The following is a 24,155-nucleotide window of genomic DNA, read 5'->3' as shown; positions in this document are numbered from 1 at the left end:
ACTTCTACTAAAAGTATTGGCCTATAAAATTACAGCTCGAAATTTTTGGGAGAATGGCCTAGTGGCCAAGTTCCTTGACTTTTTCTTCTTCTTCTTCTTCCTTTAGGTGTTTTAACTGCATATGCGTTCAAACATGTCGTTCGCGCAATTCCTTCACATTTGACAACATAAAATTAAAGCATTCATATTGGAATTCTTGGATCCTCCCTAGCTGAAAACCTGGATACTGACCTCCCTCCTGGCCTTTACAACTCAGAGCAGAAGAACTCCATAATCTCCTTTTCTCTCCTCGCCTATCCCATCAATACCATAATCCTGTTTACTGATAATACTGGAATCTCACATTAGATCCGCGGGCACGGCATCCCGGGTCAAAGTACGTTTGGAACATGTGCTGCTCAAACAGATTAGCACCAGCGTGCCCGCCCATCCCGCTGTCCTCCATGATGTCTTCACCTCGGTCGTAGCGGGATCGCTTAGTGGGATCAGACAAGATCCCGTAAGCCTCTCCCACCTCCTTGAACAGCTTCTCCTGTTCTAACTTTTGCGCCTGGGTAGCGTTTGTGTGACGATCTGCGAATGAAAGAGGAATTCATTTGTTTTAAGATTTTAAAATTGGAATTTTTCATCTTCAGAATAAATAGAAGAGGGGGTTTTTTTTAGCCTAAATAATTCATTTGGTTTCATATTAAATTGATCCTAAGGGCAAGGAAATCCTAGACCCTTGACAGATGGATTGTGCCTGAAGGCATGCGATGTGTTCGAATTCACTCAACCCCCAAAAAAAACTGGCGTTTAATTTTCAAACTTGGGGTTTTTCAGCCCAGGGGGCACAAGAGGTTTTTTAGCGTATTACTGGAATTGATATTTGGTCTTTTGGGACAGTTGAAAGTCGTTCAATGAGTTTTGATAGAGGGCATGGAACAACATGCTACCACCCAGACCACATGCGTCTAATGTAGCAGTTGTTCTATTGCTATGAAATAAGAACGGCGCGGCGGTGAAACACTCATCTTTTTTATATATACTGACCAGGATGATGGACTAGGGCTCGCTTTCTATACGCCTTCTTGATGTCATCAGAGGAAGCATTCTTGGTGACTCCCAGGATCTTGTAGTAGTCCTTCACTTCCGATCGCTTCAGAAGCCTCTTGGCCTCTTCAAGGAAGTTGTGATTTTCTGCAAAAAGAGACAAACCAAATGAAATTCGCGACAAACCAAATGAAATTCGAGAAAAGTAGCGTTGCGTGGCACCACACTAGGGGCTTGCACTTTGGAGGTCGTGGGTTCAAGAAAAAAAAAAAAAAAATGTCATATGTCACATATGACATTTCCCACTTCATACACCTCGATAAATTCAAAGGAAGGAAAGGATTAAACATACTTAAGTGCTTGTAACAAATATCGTTCCCCAATTAATACTCCGATAAATTCAATAACTTCCCGTGGACTCGGACCACCAAAACCTCTGACACGAAAGTTCGCCAACAAGCTAGTGAAGCACAACTTGGTAAAAAGTAATATAGTCCTCCTCTCTATACTAAAAAAAAATCGTTCAAAAGTTATGATGAAGATTTTTGGAGATATGTACTATAAATGGGTTTATTAAGGCAGAAACACTACCATCACATCACGTCACGTAACGTGATGCTAATGTGGCTGTTCTGAACGGAATTACCTACTATATTATGGGAAAACCTTGAACTACATGTTTCTGACTCCCCATGATTTCACGTGACATGATGGTAGTGTGTTTCTACCTTTAGAGTTTCCACTTCCAAGAGATTATTAATTTCAGTATCTTACCGCGAGAGTTGTCCATCTTGTAGATCTTCTCGGCATCTATAACACACTCCTTGTACTGTCCTAGGGCGTGGAAACATTTGCACCTCCGCGACAGAGCTTTCAAATAGTTCGGATCCTTCTCCAGAGCCAGAGTGCAGTCTGCGATAGCTTCGTTATATTTGCCCATCTGTGTCCAACAACAAACGTCCAAAAATCAAACCGTGAATTACTACTTGTAACGAAACATAGAGTACGGAAGAGAAAGGGGGAGAGTGAAACTGAGGTGGGGAGAAGTTTGAGGAAGACTAACACATCAAGAAGAAAAGGGAGGATGTGTCGGATAGAAGGGTATGGAGGGGTAGGATAAAGCACGGTAACGCCGCGCCGACCACAAGTAAAAATGGGGAAAGGTGCAGTTTGTGGGTATCACAGAATTCCCAAGTGCCTTTTTTTACTAGTTTATATCCCATTTTATCATCAATCGTTTTGAATTGGTAATGTCGCTCCTCAATTGTCCTTACGGAGGCCCAGTACTTCCGAACTCCAAGCACAGAGCCGAAAAATCTTCGACCGCCGGGAAACGAACCCGGGCTTCCAACGTGCAAGTCTGCGTCAAACAAATCGTTTTAGATCCCCCATCACCTCTTTTTTCTTCTCGTCTTGTACAGGATTTCCACCTACGACCTCCAAGCTACAAAAATACCTGTGAAGTTGTAAAAGTGCTACTGCTACAAATATACCTGTGAAGTTGTAAAAGTTATTTTCCCTCTCTCTATCAATAACTTTACAAAGTTACCGAGGCATACATCAAGATTCAAGATATACAAAACAGAAGTTACTTAACCGTAGATTTTGAGATTTCCTTTGAGACAATTCATTACTATACAAGTATTTTCCCTCTCTCTATCAATAACTTTACAAAGTTACCGAGGCATACATCAAGATTCAAGATATACAAAACAGAAGTTACTTAACCGTATGATTTTGAGATTTCCTTTGAGACAATTCATTACTATACAAGTGTCCATCTGTCCATTGGTTATTTTCAATTCAAATTCAACCCCTTACCTTGAAGAGTACAGTGGCTCTGTTGTGCAGCAGTTTGGAATTGATGTTGATGTTTCTGGCGTCAATTTTCAACGCCTCCGTGTAAATGTCGAACGCTTCCTGATTCTTTCCGGCCACGAATTTCTCATTACCCTCCTCCTTTTTGGCTTTCAATAGTTTGGCACGCTGAGAACAGAGAAGTCAGTAAGGATATGTTATAAACTCAATAACAATACCATGGATGATTCAAGCAAATGTTCGTGTTCAAAATAACATCACACGCACCTGGTCTATGAAGACCGCCTCAACAAATAATTAATAGTTCTTGGCGCCAGCCTAGTTAGCTTGGTTGGTAGCACGTTTGCCTTGTAAGCGCTAGGCTGCGGGTTCGATTCCCGCTCGGGACGGACTTTATTCTAAACATATATGGTTAGTTTTCGGAACGACTGGCTTTCTCCTATCCTGTCTTCCTTCTCTCTTCGATTTCGGGACGATAAGAGCTTAACAGTTACAGTTCCCTCCATCAAACCTCTTTTTTTTTAGAAAGTTTTGGCCACACAGCGTCCATAAAATCCTACTGAGGTTTTTACCTTGTAGGTTTCCTTGGCTTTAGCATGGTCGGGAGCCAGTTTGAGTAGCAGTATGCGTCTATTGTAGCAGTTGTTTCATCGCCACTTATCTCTTTCTTCTTCTTTTTAATGTTATAAATTGATTAGATGTAACTTGCCAATATTTGGTTGACTGAATTTCTATACCTAGGTATTTTTTGTTCAGTATTATTTTCCGTGTTTTTGTCCAAGCAAATGTTCTCGGTTGCACGCTCTGCCAAGACCCTCGGCGTTCTAGAACGTGTTCAGCCCTTGAGTGTTCTTGTAGCAAACTGATGTATATTGTTAAAATCTCACTAATGGCTTTACATATTTCTACTTAATGATCGTGACATATTTTTTAATGTATTTCTTCGAAATTTAGTACCTACTACTTCTTACTAGACATGACATTTTATTTTTTTTTTAGGTATCTTAGTTTTCGATGTTTTTATTTTTAAACATTTTTATTTTGAATCAACTACCTACTTAAATTTATTAGTTAGATAAACAAATGGTACAGTATATATATTTTATTTTTTTTTACTATTACGTAAATATTTATTTACTCTACGTTAACTTTTCCTTAACCTAAATTGTGTGAAATCGGATTATGAATGATGATTTTTGAAAGAATTGAAAACCAAGCATTCTTTTTCGTTGGCTGTTTACTTAAGTATTTTATGTTTTCCTCTTATACCTAAATTTCTGTTGTTTTTTTGTTGTATTGGACAGTTTTGTCATAATTTAGTGTCTATTTGTTATGATAACAATTTAACCGTTATCCGAACGAATACATTTCATACTTTATTCAAAACTGTCCAGTGTACATTGAGTACCTTAAGTTTTGTTTCTAAATACTCATTACGGTTGACTGTTTTATTTTTTGTACTATACAAATTCTATTGATTAAAAACCTATTATCTCTCTATAGCTTTAATTTTTAATGTTAACTTGAAAAGAAAAAAAAGAAAAAAAAAAAATAGAATTCCAATGACGTCTTTCCTGTTTTTTTTTTTTTTTTTTTTTTTTTTTTTTAAAAACGAAATATTGATGATTAACCGTCGAGTGTTTTTTTTTTTTTTTTTTTTTTTTTTTTTTTTTTTTCAAAGACGAAATATTGATGATTAACCGTCGAGTGTTCTGATTTTTTCCACCAGATTTAAGTTTTTCCCCCTTCTCTTGTTTGTTTTTCAAGGGAAGTCTTTCAGTCTAGAAATCGAACAGAGAAGGACAGGATGGGAGAAAGCCAGTCGTTCTGAAAACAAACCTTACCTGTTGAAGATAAAATTTTCCCCGGGCGGGAATCCGCGACCTAGCGCTTACAAGGCACACGCGCTATCCTCGGAGCTACCTCGACCAGCTAAAAAGATATTTTTCTAAAGAAAAACGCCAATGTTTAGATGAGAAATAAATTACGTAATAAGTTTAAATGTTAAATATTTATTTGAAATAATATGCTTTTCTTCTTAAAGCTCATTCTAATTACATCAATACAACTCTGCCGTATACCTCGTTAGTATTTTGTCTTTGCACACCTATCCCCACTGGAATATTACATAGTAAAAAGAGACATGAACAAACTAGAAAATATTATACACTAAAATGACAAAGATAAAGAAATCGTGGAAATTTACGCTTCCTCAGGAGAAACACGGCGTTTGTAATTATCCTGACAACAGAATATAACGTTAGAACCCACCTTTCGAATTTCTCATTACCCTCCTCCTTTTTGGCTTTCAATAGTTTGGCACGCTGAGAACAGAGAAGTCAGTAAGGATATGTTATAAACTCCATAACAATACCATGGATGATTCAAGCAAATGTTCGTGTTCAAAATAACATCACACGCACGTGGTCTATGAAGACCGCCTCAACAAATAATTAATAGTTCTTGGAGCCAGCCTAGTTAGCTTGGTTGGTAGCGCGTCTGCCTTGTAAGCGCTAGGCCGCGGGTTTGATTCCCGCCCGGGGCGGATTTTATCCCGAACGGATACTATTCGTTCTCGGAACGGCTGGCTTTCTCCTATCCTGTCTTCGATTTCAGGACGATAAGAGCTTAGCGGTTGAAGGAACGACTTAGGATATGTATGTATTTATGTAAGAGATTAGCAGTTATAGTTCCCTCTATCAAACCTCTTAAAAAAAGTTCTGGGTACACAGCGTCCACAAAATCCTACTGCGGTTTTTACCTTGTAGGTTTCCTTGGCTTTAGCATGGTCGGGAGCCAGTTTGAGTAGCAGCTGGAAGTGATTGACAGCCAAGTCCATCTTGTCATCATAGTATAGACACAGACCACGTACGAACACAGCGTCCGGATTTTGCTTGTCCGTGGCCAGAATGGAGTTGGCAATTTCCTGGGCTTCCTGCAAACGATTCAGGTGGGCAAGACATTCGGCCTTCATCAGTTTGTACGTTTTGCTGGCCACTCCCTGGTCCATGGCGCGGTCTAGATAGAACATAGCCTGAGGGAGAGAAGGAGGTGAATGGATTAAGGGGTTGAGTGGATTTCGAACTCAGAAACATGAATTGACGATTTTTTTTTTTTTTTAATCAGTTATTATTATTATCATTAGCTTAGGAGAAGATCTCTGTATTGTAAAGTGTTATTCAAAATAAATACTTAAGCTATTATGATTAATTTATACCATGGGGTCTGCTTGGAGGACTTTAAACAGGGAGGATACTAGCCCGAAATTTTCTTTGTTAAAGAAATAGCAAAGGAAGAGTGAGAAGGGCATTAAGTCGGAAATTTTTGAAGCCAAAACCAAATGTACGCCAGCCTAGTTGGCTTGGTTGTTAGCGCGTCTGCCTAGTAAGTGCTAGGCCACGGGGTCGATTCCCGCCCGGGGCGGATTTTATCCTGAACGGATGATGTTCGTTCTCGGAACGGCTAGCGGCTGGCTTTCTCCTATCCTGTCTTCCTTCTTTATAAGACCTTAGCAGTTACAGTTCCCTCTATCAAGCCTCATTAAAAAAAAAAAAAAACCGGGATCTCGGGAGTACAAACTTACAGTTCTATAGTCGTTGGCCTCGAAAGCTTTGGAGGCACCTTCGAAGTTCTTGGCCATGGTTTCCAGAGCTTTCGACTCCTGAGCTATGGCCGGATTGTCCGGGTCTAACTCTTGCAGGGCTTTCAGATTGCTACGAGCTGTGGGGGCATCTCCCAACGCGATGTTGCACTTGATCTGCCGAATGAGGCCCTGATAAACATGGAACACAAATAATATAGAAATTAATTTTCGGGATAAGTTCAACTAAACATAAAAATAATTCATCAAACTGCAGTTTGGTGGGTGGACTTTAATAATAATGGTACCTTTATTTTCAAATGAAACTTTTTTTTATGAAAAACAAATGAAACAAATTCAAATGAAACTTATTAAAATTAAGGTAATCTCAAAACAAGTGGGCCCCATCTAAGATATATATTTTACCAGGGAGGTCCTAATTGTTCCTAGACTTTTGTGAGTCCCTTAAGTAGAATCTCAATAAAGTTTGTATCCCTATGAAGCAATTTTATCTTTGCGTCATCCTTGTCCATACCAGAGATACATCACATTTTCTATGAGTACCATAAGAAAAGGCCACCCACTCACTATCAGGTAGACCTGACAGTTACGGCTGAAATGGTCTACTTGATACCAGATGAGCACACACACTATCAAACTTATCTCACCTTGCTAAATCTCGGATCCAGCGACACTGCCAGCTTAGCATCGTCCAACGCGTACGTGTACATGCCCAGCATCATATAGCATGCCGCCCTATTCCCATAGTATGCCGCCACGTTAGGACATACGCTGATCGCCTCCGAGTAACACTTGAGAGCCTTCGAGTACTGCTTCAGTTTGTACTGCGTGTTCCCATCTTCCTTGTGCTTCTCTGCGGAGAGTTCCCTGAAAACAGAAAGGTCATTTTTTTCAAAGAGGTTTGATAGAGGGAACTGTAACTGCTAGGGTCTTATCGTCCTGAAATCGAAGGAAGACAGGATACGAGAAAGCCAGCCGTTCCAAGGTACGAACCTTATCCGTTCAGGATGAAATCCGCCCCGGGCGAGAATCGAACCTGCGGCCTAGCGCTTACAAGGCAGACGCGCTACCAACCAGGCTAACTAGGCTGGCAGAAAGGACATTTTTTGCCCCTTCAATTAAGTACTTTTTCCATTAGGTATATTTTCAATAACAAAAACTTTTTCAAACAAATCAACGAAAGCTCATGGAACCAAGCTCAGAGATGTAATGGTTAGCGCACTGGACGTCGGACTTGGAGGTTGGTGGTTCGAGTCGCAAGTCATAAAATTTATCGAGGTATGCATTAAGAGAGGAACCACACCTTGGTGACAAACATCCAACTTGTTTAACATAAGTTTAGTATTATTTTATTAATATTATTTGTTTTTCTTGAACTCAGGCCCTCCCGAGTGCAAGTCTTTGTCACCTTACCGTCAAACGTTTGCAGAAAACACAACACATAGCAAACTGCAAATGACTTACAGCGTATTCTCACATCTGTTTACCAAATGATCGACCGACAGATTTGGTAGGGTTTTCCGAAAATAGGAATTTTTTCTTCTGCTCATTTTACTTAATTTCCTCCTTTTCAAACAGTCTTTTTCACACTTGTCCACGTTTAAAGAAAATGAGAAAAGAATCACCAAGAAAAAGAAACCTAAAATATGACTATCGATAAAATTATCAATTGACCAAATTTTTCGAAAACTTCAGTCTTTCCGGGTAAAAATCGGGAAATCCGTATTTTTTCACCATTTTGCTAGTTTGTACCGTATATGCCGAAAAAAAAGTTGGCAACCCTACTACCCACCTACATCTAGAAACATTTTAATAGCAGCCACATACCACCTGAAAATCAATGCTTATGAAAATGATATAGACCTCTAGTATTGGAGATTGGAGGTGACATAATCACACAACTTCAGTGTGAGAGGTCTGTTTCATTTTCATAGATTTAAACTTTCAGGCAGCATTGGGCAACTCTGCACAACCAATAAGTTGCTCATCTACACTTCCAGTGAATGAGTAAAATAACAAATAACCAGTGGGATTCAGTCTTTACTTTGACTAGAATTTTTCCAGACCCCTAAAATTTAACACCCAAAATTTTACTTTCTACTACACGACCATGTCTATCCGCCTTGCAAGCTTTCTTAGCTTTCACTTCACCATAACGAGGAAAAAAAGCCGAAAAAAGTTCCCCTACTAATAAACAACGAAACTTTTTCTTTTGAAACACAACAAAATAAGACAAGTAACTGGACTGACTAAAATAAATGAACTTTCCACTCAAACAACAGACAATGAATGGGTATGGGTCTGATGAGGATGAGCTCTTCTACTAACGAGGTATTTGTGGTTGAAATTTGGACTGACCAACACTTGGACTGTATTTCCTACGGAGAATTTTTGGGAAAAGTGCTGAAATCCTCAAGATTTGAGGAATTTCTGTAAAGTTGTAAAAGGTTTCTTGAGCTTTTTGCGTTGGACTTTTCCCTTTTCTAGTTTTCTCCCAAACAAAAAATGGAGAAGAGAAAAGATCTGTTTTGATTTTTTAGTTCGATTTATTTCCGCTGAGCGCGCTAGATACTTTAAGCTGGGTACACACGACAACCGATGTGCTGTTTTTTTACCTTTTTTATAGTCCGCACTGATAAATACACTTTGTCGTCTGTTTATATGTCGACAAAGGTTTTTCGAAAACTGAAGTTTTAAAATAAAAAGAGCTGACCTTTTAAACTCAGGAAGCTGCCAATCTTCCATTCAATAAAATATGTAATAAGATTTTTTTGGAATAATAAGCACTAATATTTATTCAGCTCTTAACTAAGAAGTGGTAATGACCTTTATAAATGACTTTGGTCCTAAGAATCTTTGTACATAGGCATCTACGTACCTATGCCAAAAGAAAAAGACCAAATTCACTCTACACTAATTTAAACAATTTCGGGGTTTTACCCGGAAAGAGTAACTTTCCAGCATTCAAAGCAAGCACTTCCGGCCTAGTTGGTAAGTTTTTTTTTTTTTTTTTTTTTTTCTTCTTTTTGCTATGGCATACATGTTGTGCCTTTCCATCAACTTAGCGTTCACACCATCAATCTGTATTGTTATACTGTACGTCTATCTCACCACTTCCTTTGACTTATCATCTTATCAAAGACAATAGCATTCAAACATAACAAGGAGATAAGAACACAACTCACTATTCGCCTATATCTCTATATTATGGGTCCCAAATCTTTTCATGTCCTCAATCCCATAGTCCTCATACATACATACATACATTCTAGCCACATGGTTCAATCATTTCCCAATGTGTCCCCGGAATTAGGTTTTCTTGAAAAAACCGTCATAAGTAGGTAGGTACTTCGAAGGAGAGAGAAAACAAGAGTTTACTTTAATGATTTGATTGTGGTACCTATTTAAATAAAATGAGGCACGCGTTCGAGTCGGGAAACCCCATAACTTGGTGGAAAAAAGACAATAACGATATGAAATTTCGTGGTGATATTGAGTCAGAACTTTATTTTCCATCAGGCAAATTTTCTGGAGAAAAACCTATAAGTAGATGATACTTCTTTTTTTCCCGAGAGCCTCAAAATTTATTTCTTAAATACGCCACTGACCTTGTAAATAACATTTAGGATGCGTGTGAGGTGTTGTTCAACTATCATTTCGGTAGCAGACGTTATAATAAGAGGGCTAATCATGTATTTAACCCTTGATCAGTCTAGGTTTCTGGGACTAAAAAGTCTAAAAACGACATCAAATTTGTGCTGTTTCACTTGTGCTTTGCCACAATTATTTTCACTTTTGCCATGCCTAGTTAGCTAGAGGTACGATTATTTTCACTGTATCATAATTGAAAAATTATCGCGCCTAGTTAGCTTGAAAGGTTGTGTGCCTGCCTTGTTAGAGCTAGGATTCAGGTTCAATATCCACCTGGAATCCTTTTCCATTTAGCAGGTTTCCAATGCTCCACTAAAATTAAAAATAAACCATGGATTTCTACCTTCTACCTCAACCTTTATCCTAAAATGTTTCACCAAAAAGAACAAAGTATTGATGATGATTTCCTAAAGAGGGTAAGTAAGTAAGTAAGTAAGTAAGTAAGTAAGTAAGTACCTAGTGAATATCATGGCTAGGAAAAGGGAGCAGAATGATAAATTAAACTTGGGTGATAAAGGGTTAAAATATTAGGGTTGTGAGATTAACTTTTTGTTTATAGTGTGTTGTCATGGTGATATTCAAAATGTGAGATTTTTTGGATTTGAAAACAAATTTACAGTAACTAGGTTAACTTTTTGTTTATAGTGTGTTGTCATGGTGATATTCAAAATGTGAGATTTTTTGGATTTGAAAACAAATTTACAGTAACTAGGTACGTAACATAGCTTATTACAGAGGGGTGATTAGAGATATGAGACAAACAAACCTACAAAAAACTGATTTGTTTAGTTACATATGTACCTGCCCAGCTAGTGCCTACCATCAGAAAAAAAAAATAACAAAATAGTGAATGCAGTACCTATAAATACCAGTTAACCTTGGACAGAGTCTTTAGTTCAATCACAAGGTCAGGCACCAATTAAATGGACTCAAAGATTTTTAGAATCTAAGGTGACAGTCTCTTTGGTTTGTTTGTTTGGTTGTTTTTTTTTTTTTCTTTTTCTTCTTCTTTTTTTTTCTTTTTTTACAATTTAGTAGACTGAATTCACCAAATGGTGTTAAGAACTAAGCTTAGGTACCTGAATGCATTTGTCAAAGTGTGCATCAAATTATGCATGAAATTACATCATCCAATTACACAAGGTTGCATTCTTAGATAATGGATAGTCTCCTCAAATCACTTTGATGTAAAAAAAAATAAAATAAAAAAAAAAAAAATGGACATTGAGTTACAAGTAGGTATATCTACCTACTATCAGCCCAACAACTATCATTCATACCTAAAGGTGCCTCTCTACTGACTCAGTTTAGCTGATTGGTAGAGGCTGATAATCAAGATAAACTGAGTGGGAATATACCAATCAGCTTGCTTAGAAGCTGATTGGCACAATTCCACTCATTCAGATTTGTTAATTGGTACAGCAGTCATGCAGCTACAGAAGATTATTTAATGATGTGACCAACATCAAAAATCCTTAAGTGTCCACTGGCAATAAAAGTTGAGCACGTTTGCTTGTGCTTGCAAAAGTAGCATTCCTGAAAAAGTTTTTTTCATAGAAACTTGCTGTGTGTTAACCATTCACACAGATTTGCTGTGTGACAGTAAAGACACAGCAAGTCTCTTGCACAATAAGTACTATTGTTAGTGGACTGAACACTTTAATTAAATACCAAGTATGGTATAGTCTCTCATTGCTGTTTTCTCTCTCTCTCTTTCCTGTGGGATGTAGGTAGGTTACCCACCTACATCTAGAAACATTTTAATAGCAGCGACATACCACCTGAAAATCAAAGCTTATAAAAATGATATAGACGTCCTCTAGTATTGGAGGTGACATAATTACACAACTTCGGGGGGGGGGGGGGGGGAGGAAAGAAAGATGTGAGCATTAAATCTCCTTAAAAATAAGTATGGACCTCTGTGAGTTAAGTAGAATAGAATAAAATATACCTTGTTTATCCTGCTCGAATGAGACTAAAAAGTCCTTATGGGTTTACAGTACAGGTTTAACTAAGACATAATTACACAACTTCAGTGTGAGAGGTCTGTTTCATTTTCATAGATTTAAACTTTCAGGCAGCATTGGGCAACTCTGCACAACCAAGAAGTTGCTCATCTACACTTCCAGTGCATGAGGCCTAAGTGAATGAGTAAAATAACCAGTGGGTGCATTACCAGTACAAAAACTATGAAGCCATCCAACTAGATCCCTAGCCAATCTTACCTAGCTTTTTCCGTCAAGCTGTCATCTTCATTTTCATTGGCAATCAACACAACATCGTCATTGACATTTTCCAAATCAATGGTTTCAATTTGTACAGCAGCCATAGCGATGAATAACTTTTGAAACACAACAAAATAAGACAAGTAACTGGACTGACTAAAATAAATGAACTTTCCACTCAAACAACAGACAATGAATGGGTATTGGGTCTGATGAGCTCTTCTACTAACGAGGTATTTGTGGTTGAAATTTGGACTGACCAACACTTGGACTGTATTTCCTACGGAGAATTTTTGGGAAAAGTGCTGAAATCCTCAAGATTTGAGGAATTTCTGTAAAGTTGTAAAAGGTTTCTTGAGCTTTTTGCGTTGGACTTTTCCCTTTTCTAGTTTTCTCCCAAACAAAAAATGGAGAAGAGAAAAGATCTGTTTTGATTTTTTAGTTCGATTTATTTCCGCTGAGCGCGCTAGATACTTTAAGCTGGGTACACACGACAACCGATGTGCTGTTTTTTTACCTTTTTTATAGTCCGCACTGATAAATACACTTTGTCGTCTGTTTATATGTCGACAAAGGTTTTTCGAAAACTGAAGTTTTAAAATAAAAAGAGCTGACCTTTTAAACTCAGGAAGCTGCCAATCTTCCATTCAATAAAATATGTAATAAGATTTTTTTGGAATAATAAGCACTAATATTTATTCAGCTCCTATAACCACTGTTTTAGTAGAAAAAAAAAGAACAGAACTGACTGTAAAAAAAAAAAAAAAAAAAAAAAAAAACAAAGTGAGGTATTGTCCAACAGAGTTTTTTTTTTTTTTTTTAGTTTTAAAATTTTGGTTTGTCTGTACCCAGTCAGCCCACACGATTGGAGTTAAGGCTCGAATCAAGCTTACAAATTCACCTGTGTAAGTTGGATGACATCCAGTCTGCAAGCCTAGATGCACTTACTACATAGTTGGATTTAAGCGTGAAAGTGCCCTTGTTCCAGGATGTCCTCCAACTGGATGTAGACGTAAAAAGCACACACTTGCATCCAGCCTAATTCACGCTTACATCCAGCGCATACGCTGGATTTTGAATGCTTGGATCCAGGCTTGATTTTAATGCTAGATCCAGGTAAATGCGCGCGCATACGCTGGATTTAGAATGCCTCAATCCTACCCAAATCCAGGCTATTAATAAATTCTGATGAGAAAAATAAATAAATAAATAAATAATAACTTTTACAAATATAATTTCGACATGATATTTTTATTTTATTAGGTACAAAACAATTAAAACAGTTTTAAAATAACAAAAATAATTAAACAAATAGGATCATTGTTATTTCGTACATTTTATTTGGTAAAAAAAAGCTTTATAATAGGTAAGACCAAAATAATACTTGGTAAAACTTTCAATAACTTAATAAATAAAAAAAAACTCTTGACTTTTAGTTTTACAAATGTAATATATTTTATCTTTACGCGTATTTCGGGTGCTACCCCGAATTAATTCTCAAGATGATATTTAATTGCAACCTTAATTAAATATTAAATATCATCTTGAGAATGGGGTAACACCCGAAATACGCGTATAGATAAAACTCGCACTTCGTGCTCGACCCCCCGGGGGCTTCGCGTGTTCGCTACGCGGAGTTGCGTATACGGTCGCGCTGCGCGCTCCCGGAGCTTCGCGGGGTTGTGCATGGGGTCGCGCTTTGCGCTCCCTTGTTTACGGTCGCGCTGCGCACTTCCGGGGGCTTCGCGGGGTGTGCATGGGGTCGCGCTTTGCGGTCCCTTGTTAACGATCGCGCTGCGCGCTCCCGGGAGCTTCGCGGGGTGAGCATGAGGTCGCGCTTCGCGCTCCCTTGGCTTCGCCCTCCCTTGGCTTCGCCCCTGAAATCTAATATCGTCCCTGAGTTTTATAGAAATGAAAACTAAAAGCGTGAGAAAATATTAAACGTAGGAAAACCTAGGTTACACAAGCGGCCGTGTTAAGGTTAGATAATTATATTAAATTTGTAAAACTAAAAGTCAAGAGTTTTTTATTTATTAAGTTAAAAAAAGCAACATGTACTTCACATAACAGAAAGAATTAAGTTAGTATCTAATTAAATTAAATTAAAAAAAAAAAAACACTCATATTGGATTTTACCAAAGACTTTAACCATCCACAAAGGAGTTTTTAATGTTCCAAACAAGAGTTTTCAAAGACTCCCCCTTTGTGGATCACTAAAAACTCCCTTTGGATTATTAGAAACTAATTTTTGTATTATGAAAAGAGAAAAATAAATAAATAATAACTTTTACAAATATAATTTCGACATGATATTTTTATTTTTATTAGGTACAAAACAATCAAAATCGCGTATTTCGGGTGTTACCCCAAATTAATTCTCAAGATGATATTTAATTACAACCTTAATTAAATATCATCTTGAGAATGGGGTAACTTCGGACTGGATTTAAGTTTAAGACGTTAGACTTAGAAATCCTGTCAAAATCAAGCCCCTGGATGTAAGCTTGCGTGCTAACTGGGGAATCATATAAAAGACCTCTTGAGTAATGATGAAATATAGGTACCTATTATAAGAATATAGGACTAAAACATAGCAATCTTATACTCGTACTATAGGCAGGTACCTACTACCTACATAGAGTTTATTATTATTATTATTATTATTATTATTATTATTGGGCTACGAGCAGTAACTAAATACCTATTTTCTCAGAATAACATCATACTCAAGAGGTTCATTTTAAACACTACTGTTGGTATGAGGTATTGAGCAGAGAATAGAACAGTTGCGCTTACTTGGGTGATGTTTCAAAGTTATAGAGCAGGAAAAATGAGGACCAACGGAATTTTTCTTTTTCTCCTACGACTTCTAGATCCCGAGATAAATCGATTTTAAAAATGCCGGTAAATCGTGAACTTTGACGTCAAGGCATACGCTCCCGTAGGCGATGACGTCACATCAAATGTCCCGAGCAAAGCTCCCTCGTAGGCAACACATTAATGTGCTTGTGCGCATACGTTTCTGCGCATTTCTTTCTACTCCTCCGCCAACGTGCTTGCATACTGGCGATACCCGAGCAAAACTCCCTCGACCCCTCGTAGGCAACACATTAATGTGTTTGTGCGCATTTCTTTCTGCTCCTCCACAAGCGCGCTTGCATATTAGCGCTACCTAGCGAGGCAACTGCCTGAAGTCTGACGTCACACATTTTTGAACTCTTTCATTAGAATGGAAAATGAAAATTGAATTTTCGATCTTTTACAGTTATTTTTTCGGAGTTTTAACCTCAGATTTAGATTTTTCACTATTTTTTTACGTAGGAATCGACCATTTATTAATATTTTTTACCCATTTGCAACTGCTCCATTGTTAACCAATTTTACAAAAAAAGACCTTTTTTTTAAGTTCTAGAAATTTGACCCCAAAAAATCGTCAAATGTCAGCTCAAGGACTGGCTTTTAGGTTTAAAAAATTGGTCAATTGTCTTTAACTTCTTGAAGTTTTCACTATTCTTGAAACTATTCAATTTGGACGGCCTTCCTCTTTTACTGGATTTTTTATTTAAAATTTTAGAACTCGAGCTACTATTAGAAATGTTGGACGTGGAATTCGGGGGTTCACTTGTTGTACTTAATTCTAAAGCAAAATGATAATCTTGATGTTCCTGTAGTTCGTTGATATCAATGGGTTGACTACATTTATCACAGATAATTTTAGTTGGATCAGCAATGTTGATTGCTGAATCAACAGTACTTGAGTCAGCTATTGTATTGATTATATCAACAGTATCCATGGGACTTACATCAGCATTACCATTGCCCTGGACAGAAGATTCCATATTTACTTTGTTTATACTATTGGAATGAAACTGAACAATACTTTTACACATCTCATTATTTGGATCAGCAGATTCTTTGTCTGCTTTAGTGGCACTTGTCATTTGACTGTGATCAGAAGAACTTACATCACGAATCGTAGTTTGATCTATGATCTCATTGGACATAACATTACTTGGACTAGTAGATTCAGTGTCTTTGATTGGATCAGCCAAAAATTTCGTGTTGTTTTCCCGAGCTAAGTGAATGTCATCTCTAATACGTGTCATAGAATTTGTTTCTATACTCCCATTGTCTACAGTTTCAATTGGACTAGTAACTTCTTCAAGGATAGCTACTTGAGTCAGCTATTGTATTGATTATATCAACAGTATCCATGGGACTTACATCAGCATTACCATTGCCCTGGACAGAAGATTCCATGTTTACTTTGTTTATACTATTGGAATGAAACTGAACAGTACTTTTACACATCTCATTATTTGGATCACCAGATTCTTTAATGAAGTCTGCTTTAGTGGCACTTGTCATTTGACTGTGATCAGAAGAACTTACATCACGAATTTTAGTTTGATCTATGACCTCATTTGACTCTGTAGAAATAACATTACTTGGACCAGTAGATTCAGTGTCTTTGATTGGATCAGCCAAAAATTTCGTGTTGTTTTCCCGAGCTAAGTGAATGTCATCTCTAATACGTGTCATAGCATTTGTTTCTATACTCCCATTGTCTACAGTTTCAATTGAACTAGTAACTTCTTCAAGGATAGTGTGCGTGTTTGTTTCCACGCTTGGATGTACTTGCCCATGAGTGAGAGTTTCATCTTTACAAGATTTTGAATTTAGTCTTTCCCTTTCCTTTTTTCGCCGGAGATAATTTTCAAAGAACGAGTACGATTTGCCTCTTTTATTCGAACTATTCGGAGGCTCATGAGTGTCTGGGTTATTTCCCTGGGAAGTTGTGGGGAAATCTGCAAACAATTTTGGTTTATTGAGGTGGCTCTGTCTTGTGGTTTCATATTTCCTCATTGAGATTGATCCTATTGGTTTAGTAATCACTTGAGGACTGTCTTCGTCGTCTGTTTTATTATCACTATTATTTCCATTGCTAATGTTCTCTGGCTTGACTTGTCTCCGTGTGTAGGTTATAAATTCAAAGCTGTTTGGGATAGTATTGTCTACTCTTTTGACTAACGGTAATTCCTCTTTACTTTTTAAAGTTTTGTTTTCAAAAACGTTCTTGCTTCCTTTCCTCCTGCAGGGAGTACTCGTATGTATGTCTCCTGAGCTAGAAACATTCGAACGATCCGAAGTTAGAATAGGACTGGGCAATGTCTCAAAGGTATGCCTTGACTTGTCTCCGTGTGTAGGTTATAAATTCAAAGCTGTTTGGGATAGTATTGTCTACTCTTTTGACTAACGGTAATTCCTCTTTAGTTTTTAAAGTTTTGTTTTCAAAAACGTTCTTGCTTCCTTTCCTCCTGCAGGGAGTACTGGTATGTATGTCTCCTGAGCTAGAAACATTCGAACGATCCGAAGTTAGAATAGGACTGGGCAATGTCTCAAAGGTATGTCCTAAGTTTTCGTTCGTTAAGTCTTTTGATTTGCTTGAGACTGGCGAGAGGCATTCATTCTTAATTGACTTCTTATTTTCCATCGTCAGATTTTCAACCTTTTCATTAAACAAAACATCGCTGACATTTTTCAAAGACTCCTCAATATCCTTTCCTACTGATTCTTCAACTTCTCTTTCTATGCTTACTAATTTATCATTGAATGATTCTTCGTCCTCGTCAGATGCATTTGAGTCTTTGGAGTGAGTTCTCAAATATTTTCTAACATTTTCGGCGGCAATGTTTTTAATCTGTTCAGATATATCTCCTATAACCAATTTATCAACATTTGCATTACAACTATCTAATTTAGACTCAATATGACTTTTGAATTTGTCTATTAGTTTTCTCTCTATCCTGTTCAATGCTAATTGAAATGGTGTTTGTTGGTTGAAGTTCAGTAGAGTCTTGTCTCGTTTTTTACTGTCATGATTGGTGCTTTGTTCAGGAAGACTAGAATGTTCACTTGTCATTGGTTCAGGATGGTCTTGTGGTTTGAAGAATTGCTGAATGGATGGGTGAGAGCCGAGTGGACTGAATTTACTAGCTGATAATCCGAGGAACAGTAAGGGAGGAGTCCTAAAATCAGAAAAAAAAAAAAAACAGTAAATCACCAAAACGGAATATTGTCATCTTTATGCTGATCGCTAATCACGATTGATGCTCTGCTCGGATACAGATATGTAGATTTACCGAAAATTAAACCTCTGGCAGTCAAAGGCTGATTGATTTGTTATTAAATAAATATTTCTCCCTCTCAAACTATCTGGATGTACAAAAGAAAATGACACGATAGTAATTTACTCATCATTTGAAAACATTAACATATTAACTAGCATCACTCACCACAAGTCAGAGATAGGTGGGGCGGAGTTGGTCTTGTTAATGACTTGCATGGAGACCTCTACAATATCCTGTAGCTTGTAGCTGGCCAATGCTATGGAACGGGAACAGGAATTGACTTTGCCATCTGTTTCCTGAGTGAAGGATACGGTCAGTAACTGAGCACGTCGCTTATTCTGAAACGAGAATTATTCACCAACAAACTGAATTTTCTTCTTCTGCAACATTGCACGTGATTGGTACCCGGATCTATAAGTGTCAGACTGTCTATAGAGGTTCTCTACTCGTATAAGTGTCAGACCACTAGATTAGCTTAGCTTTTTTTTTAATAGGTTTGATAGAGGGAACTGTAGCTACTGAGGTCTTATCGTCCTGAAATCGAAGAGAGAAAAGACAGGATAGGAGAAAGCCAGCGGTTCCGAAAACGAACATTATCCATTCAGGATAAAATCCGCCCCGGGCAAAAATCGAACTGGCGACCTGGCGCTCACAAGGCAGACGCGCTACCAACCAAACCAACTAGGCTGGAATACTAGAATTAAACTTACCAGACGGCGCCGGCGCGAACGAACGACATGCATAAAACATTGTTAAAGCGTCTAATGGAAAAAAAACTTACCAGAGTCAAATCATCTTCCAATCGTTCGCAAACTTCATCAGCCAGCTCTTGTATCCAATGGGACACATCTTGACGGGTAGCCAAACACGTCTTGCCCGGGAATCTTTTACAACAACCGATGGACTTGGACACGAGACGGGCGTTCACGGGTTCGTGATCAATTCCTAAAAAAAAAAAAAAAAATACAATATTTTTTTTCGACAGGGAATATGGGGGTCTTTAGGACCCATGGGGGCCCCACTCTAGCCAGTACTGGAGTGAGTTCTCAGACATGGAACCACTTATAATGATCTAATTTCTAAAGGTGTAACAAACATAGTTGACCAGCCGTCGATCGACGAGGAGAAACTATGTTATCGAGGTTGCGTGAATAGTTCAGTCGACATCGATCGCCGGCCGGTCGACTATGCATGGACACACCTTTAGAGATACAGCAAGATTTATACAAAACCTTCAAAACTTACCTCTTGCAATGTAGTACAGCCAACTGGCCGTTTTCTCCTCAAAATGAGACTGCAACTGTTTAAGAGAGAATTTCTCCAGCTCCAGCATGGTGCTGCACTGCAGTGTCTCTACAACTTCGTCTCCTAATTTACCCCCTAGATGGCGTACTTTCTTGATGGACAGATTTGCATACAACATGGACACAGAGGACTGAGGCAGGATGGACTGTTTCTGTGGTTTGTGAAGACCACAAACGAGTTTGGCAAGGACCTGAAGAGAGAAGGACATGGGGTTAAGTCCATTGAGCATAATTCAGAGGAAAAAAAGAGAGAGAGGGAGAGAGAGAGAGAGCTTTTGCTAAAGTTATAGTTCGATTCTCAACATGTACTTATTCAAATTTGACCAGGTGTTGAGGCCTCACAGGTTGAAAAATCAATGTTTATCTTATATATTACTGTTATTGTAAAATAGTAACTCAAAAATTACCCCCCTCCCCTATCTCAAAAATAATAATCTTATATTATAAGAACAAGATCCATTCACAGTTCACAGTGTTTATGTTTTTAGTTTGATGACTACAAGTTCGGCCATGCCTTTTCCACAAGGTTGGCCATGCCTCGGGATGAACTAGTAAGTTATAAGAACGAGATCCATTCACTCATTCACATTTCACATTTCACATTTCATAGTTCACACACTGATCGCTCTATCTCGATAACCACAACACCTAGAAAGCTGAAATTTGGTAGGGATATTCCTTTTATGGTCTAGGTGTGCAATAAGAAAGGATTTTGCGAAAATCTAAACCGATTCTGAGATATGATCAATTTTTGATCGCTAAAATCTCCATAAGAAATACACAGAGTGCAGAGACTGCGGGAGAGAAAAGTTCCGCTCTCGACCAACATTTTGAGTTTCGTTTATGTTTTTAGTTTGATAACTATGCAGCTAATAGGGAGCGCGCAGCGCGACCGTATTTTTTATTTTTTTCCACAAGTTTGGCCATGCCTCGGGATGAACTAGCAGGATTCCGGAGCGAAGCGACGGAATTCAGCTAGTAGTACATAATAAAATTAAAAAAAGACGTGTAGGGGAAAAAATCAAGTCTCATCAGAGTCATCAGGTTTACTTCACTTTACCTTATTATGAGCTATGCCAGCAGAACAATGGAACTGGGTTTTACTAAGGACAGCTGCTCTGATTTCCTCCACTATGACTCCTGCTATAGCCAGCTCTTGGAAGTCCTCTGTGTTTTCCATTAGACTAGTGTCTGTATCACTATACACCTGTCCTAGCCATTCCATCACTCCTGCCTTCCTAGCATCTGAGAAGGTGAAAATAATTTACTGTAAGGTTAGTGTAGTATTTAAATATGGTGCTTTGCTTTAAATTTAAACTGTTGAAGTACAACGGAGGGTTGTGGGTGACTGCTTAGTTTGAGTTTTAGGTGAACCTACTTAAGATGTAAAAAAAAAAAAAAAAAAAAAACCTACCCTCATCATTATTATCAGGACCAAACCCCACAACAAATGTGTTGCTCAACTGACTGGCTGCAATATGTCCAATTGATTTCATTCTCTCATGAACCACATCAGTCAAATCTATGTACGCTTCATCAATACTGGCTCTCTCGACTATGTTACTGAATTCACTTAGCACTGCAATCACTTCTCTCCCTGCATTTCTATACCTGTAAACACAAAATTTTCCAAATTATCTGACATTTATCTCCAGGATTCCCCCCCCCATTTATTTATTTTATTTTTTTCTCAAATTAAAACTATATTTTCATCATGATTTAACTTAAATTTAACAGGTAGGTAATTATTTTTATGGTTCACTAAACAGAAATACTTTTTCACTTACTTAGATATGTCAGCTTTGCCTCGTACACTTGGAACTCTACAGAGCTCTATCTCTGGACAATGTTGTTTTGCTTCATCTCCTCTCATGTGTCGGGTAACTCCCTTGTGTCTAGCTTCATAGTTCACGGCAATAATTCTAGGAAAAAGAGGAAAACAGTATGATTGTACTCATCTAATAAGTTTTTTATTTATTAAGTTAAAAAAAAGCAACATGTACTTCACATAACAGAAAGAATTAAGTTAAGTATCTAATTAAATTTCGGTACTTGTGCAGAAGTCACGTCCGTGGAATATTGCTACCAAAGGAACTGGCACAAACAAGCAGTGACCAGTGTTATTATAGGGTTAGGTTAAACGCAAGAAGGAGTTTTCACAATTACTTAGAGCAGTGATTAGTGTTATTATAGGGTTAGGTTAGATACAAAAAGGAGCTTTTCTTTTCCATGGACATGACTTCTGCATAATTACCAGTATTAGTATTGCTTTATATTGGACTAGACCAACTACATACATATGAAGGAAATTTTCTGAGTGAAATTTGAACTGCCTTACCTACTTTAGCTCTTGAACTAAGGGAAATGGGTGACAGTAGTTTGAACTCTGAAAAGAAAAGACCAAATATGTGGGACAGACTGTCACTGACAGTGGCTGTTTAATACTTGAGTTGTACAGTTCACTGATTCACCATTAAAAGGAACTGTTCAAACTTCAAAAATACTTACCCGCCTCCTTTCCAAGTGTTATACTGGACAACAGCCAATGGTTTTCCATGAAGAGACGGGTTTAGTTTGCATTCCACTTGACAGTAGAAGCAGTCCATGTCGATCAATGCAATAATCCTGCTAGTCATTTTAACGGCATTGACATTTAATTAAATATTTAAAAATTCACAAACACAAATTGAAAATCACTCAATAGTCATTGAGAGTTTACTGGCCTGCAGGCCTGCTGTGCTGGCCACGGCCACGGCCATTGAAATATTGAAAATTTGAAATTTATTTTTTGAATTTTCCCGGGAAACCAGAAGGTACAAAAAGGACATCCTAAAAATAGGAAAGGTGCGGATGCGGCTCATCATTTCTTTTTTTATTATGGAATTTTCTAATTCAACACCTTGACCGCCAAATCGACCAACATTTTGAGTTTCGTTTATGTTTTTAGTTTGATAACTATGCAGCTAATAGGGAGCGCGCAGCGCGACCGTATTTTTTATTTTTTTCCACAAGTTTGGCCATGCCTCGGGATGAACTAGCAGGATTCCGGAGCGAAGCGACGGAATTCAGCTAGTAGTACATAATAAAATTAAAAAAAGACGTGTAGGGGAAAAAATCAAGTCTCATCAGAGTCATCAGGTTTACTTCACTTTACCTTATTATGAGCTATGCCAGCAGAACAATGGAACTGGGTTTTACTAAGGACAGCTGCTCTGATTTCCTCCACTATGACTCCTGCTATAGCCAGCTCTTGGAAGTCCTCTGTGTTTTCCATTAGACTAGTGTCTGTATCACTATACACCTGTCCTAGCCATTCCATCACTCCTGCCTTCCTAGCATCTGAGAAGGTGAAAATAATTTACTGTAAGGTTAGTGTAGTATTTAAATATGGTGCTTTGCTTTAAATTTAAACTGTTGAAGTACAACGGAGGGTTGTGGGTGACTGCTTAGTTTGAGTTTTAGGTGAACCTACTTAAGATGTAAAAAAAAAAAAAAAAAAAAACCTACCCTCATCATTATTATCAGGACCAAACCCCACAACAAATGTGTTGCTCAACTGACTGGCTGCAATATGTCCAATTGATTTCATTCTCTCATGAACCACATCAGTCAAATCTATGTACGCTTCATCAATACTGGCTCTCTCGACTATGTTACTGAATTCACTTAGCACTGCAATCACTTCTCTCCCTGCATTTCTATACCTGTAAACACAAAATTTTCCAAATTATCTGACATTTATCTCCAGGATTCCCCCCCCCATTTATTTATTTTATTTTTTTCTCAAATTAAAACTATATTTTCATCATGATTTAACTTAAATTTACTTCTCCTTGTTTAATGTACCCCCTAGAACTGTCTATGTTATATTGAATATTTTGTGAGAAACAAGTACCTAATTATAATATGTCTCTCAAGACTGATTTTTTAACCACAATCCCCAGAGGTTAAAATTAGCCTAGGAGATGTTTTTGTATGTAAAATATTTCTAAAAATAAATAAATTCAAATAAAATATAATCTTGGTATATTTATTTCTGAACTTTACTCCCCATAACTCTAGGTCTAGGCTAAGCAGAAAGAACAATTTTACAATAGTGTTCTAAGTTGTAATGTCACAAAAAGTGATACAACAATAAAAATTTATATTTAAAAAATCAATTTACACAGAAAGAGTTTCAATGACTAAAGAGTGGTTTTATACAAAAGAGAAAAGTCATTAAAAAAAAAATGTCATAGTGCAATTTTTGGCTTGAATGTTTACATGCACTTACATACAAAACGGAAATATAAGAGACAAATTAAATAAATAAATAATAAAAAAAAAGCACATTCAGCTGTACTCATCATACTGCTGAGAAAAGAAATGAACAGTTCTGGGTCTTCAAACCCAT

The 24,155-nt window shown here is 37.6% G+C and overlaps 3 protein-coding genes across 7 annotated transcripts; all 3 read right to left on the bottom strand.

Annotated features, from left to right (window-relative positions):
- Positions 1–42: 42 nt before the first annotated feature.
- On the bottom strand, positions 43–12,739 carry LOC103506743 (dnaJ homolog subfamily C member 7). Of its 2 annotated transcripts, none has more exons than XM_008471144.3 (8): positions 12,328–12,739; positions 7,099–7,318; positions 6,434–6,622; positions 5,612–5,884; positions 2,854–3,018; positions 1,807–1,972; positions 1,033–1,179; positions 43–573 (listed from the first exon to the last, which is right to left on the bottom strand). In XM_008471144.3, exons 1-8 carry the CDS (start codon positions 12,429–12,431, stop codon positions 320–322), a joined length of 1,518 nt encoding a protein of 505 aa, XP_008469366.1. In that variant the 5' UTR covers positions 12,432–12,739; the 3' UTR covers positions 43–319. The 2 variants fall into 2 exon arrangements, with proteins under 2 accessions (XP_008469366.1, XP_026677534.1); XM_026821733.1 differs by lacking the exon at positions 12,328–12,739 and adding an exon at positions 7,916–8,047.
- Positions 12,740–15,688: 2,949 nt separating this feature from the next.
- Positions 15,689–22,512, bottom strand: LOC103506749. 4 transcript variants are annotated; one of them, XM_017442988.2, is made up of 10 exons: positions 22,271–22,512; positions 21,550–21,684; positions 21,177–21,373; positions 20,823–21,007; positions 19,704–19,953; positions 19,240–19,403; positions 18,624–18,796; positions 17,513–18,356; positions 16,920–17,286; positions 15,689–16,483 (listed from the first exon to the last, which is right to left on the bottom strand). In XM_017442988.2, exons 1-10 carry the CDS (start codon positions 22,396–22,398, stop codon positions 15,768–15,770), a joined length of 3,159 nt encoding a protein of 1,052 aa, XP_017298477.2. In that variant the 5' UTR covers positions 22,399–22,512; the 3' UTR covers positions 15,689–15,767. The 4 variants fall into 4 exon arrangements, with proteins under 4 accessions (XP_017298477.2, XP_026677531.1, XP_026677532.1 ...); XM_026821730.1 differs by having other exon boundaries at positions 15,689–16,493; positions 16,930–17,286; XM_026821731.1 differs by lacking the exon at positions 22,271–22,512 and adding an exon at positions 22,101–22,221.
- A 395-nt stretch (positions 22,513–22,907) lies between these two features.
- LOC113466393 (DNA polymerase eta-like) lies at positions 22,908–23,466 on the bottom strand (the record flags this gene model as incomplete). Its single annotated transcript, XM_026821743.1, has 2 exons — positions 22,908–23,101; positions 23,270–23,466. Coding segments are annotated over 2 exons (391 nt in total), but the record flags the coding sequence as incomplete, so codon positions are not given.
- Positions 23,467–24,155: the final 689 nt, after the last annotated feature.

Source organism: Diaphorina citri, unplaced genomic scaffold, assembly GCF_000475195.1.
Source record: "Diaphorina citri unplaced genomic scaffold, Diaci psyllid genome assembly version 1.1 scaffold259, whole genome shotgun sequence".
In the NCBI taxonomy this organism is placed as follows: Eukaryota; Metazoa; Arthropoda; class Insecta; order Hemiptera; family Psyllidae; genus Diaphorina; species Diaphorina citri.
The sequence above is the reverse complement of the archived record's forward strand: the minus strand, read 5'-3'. Positions and strand labels throughout refer to the sequence as shown.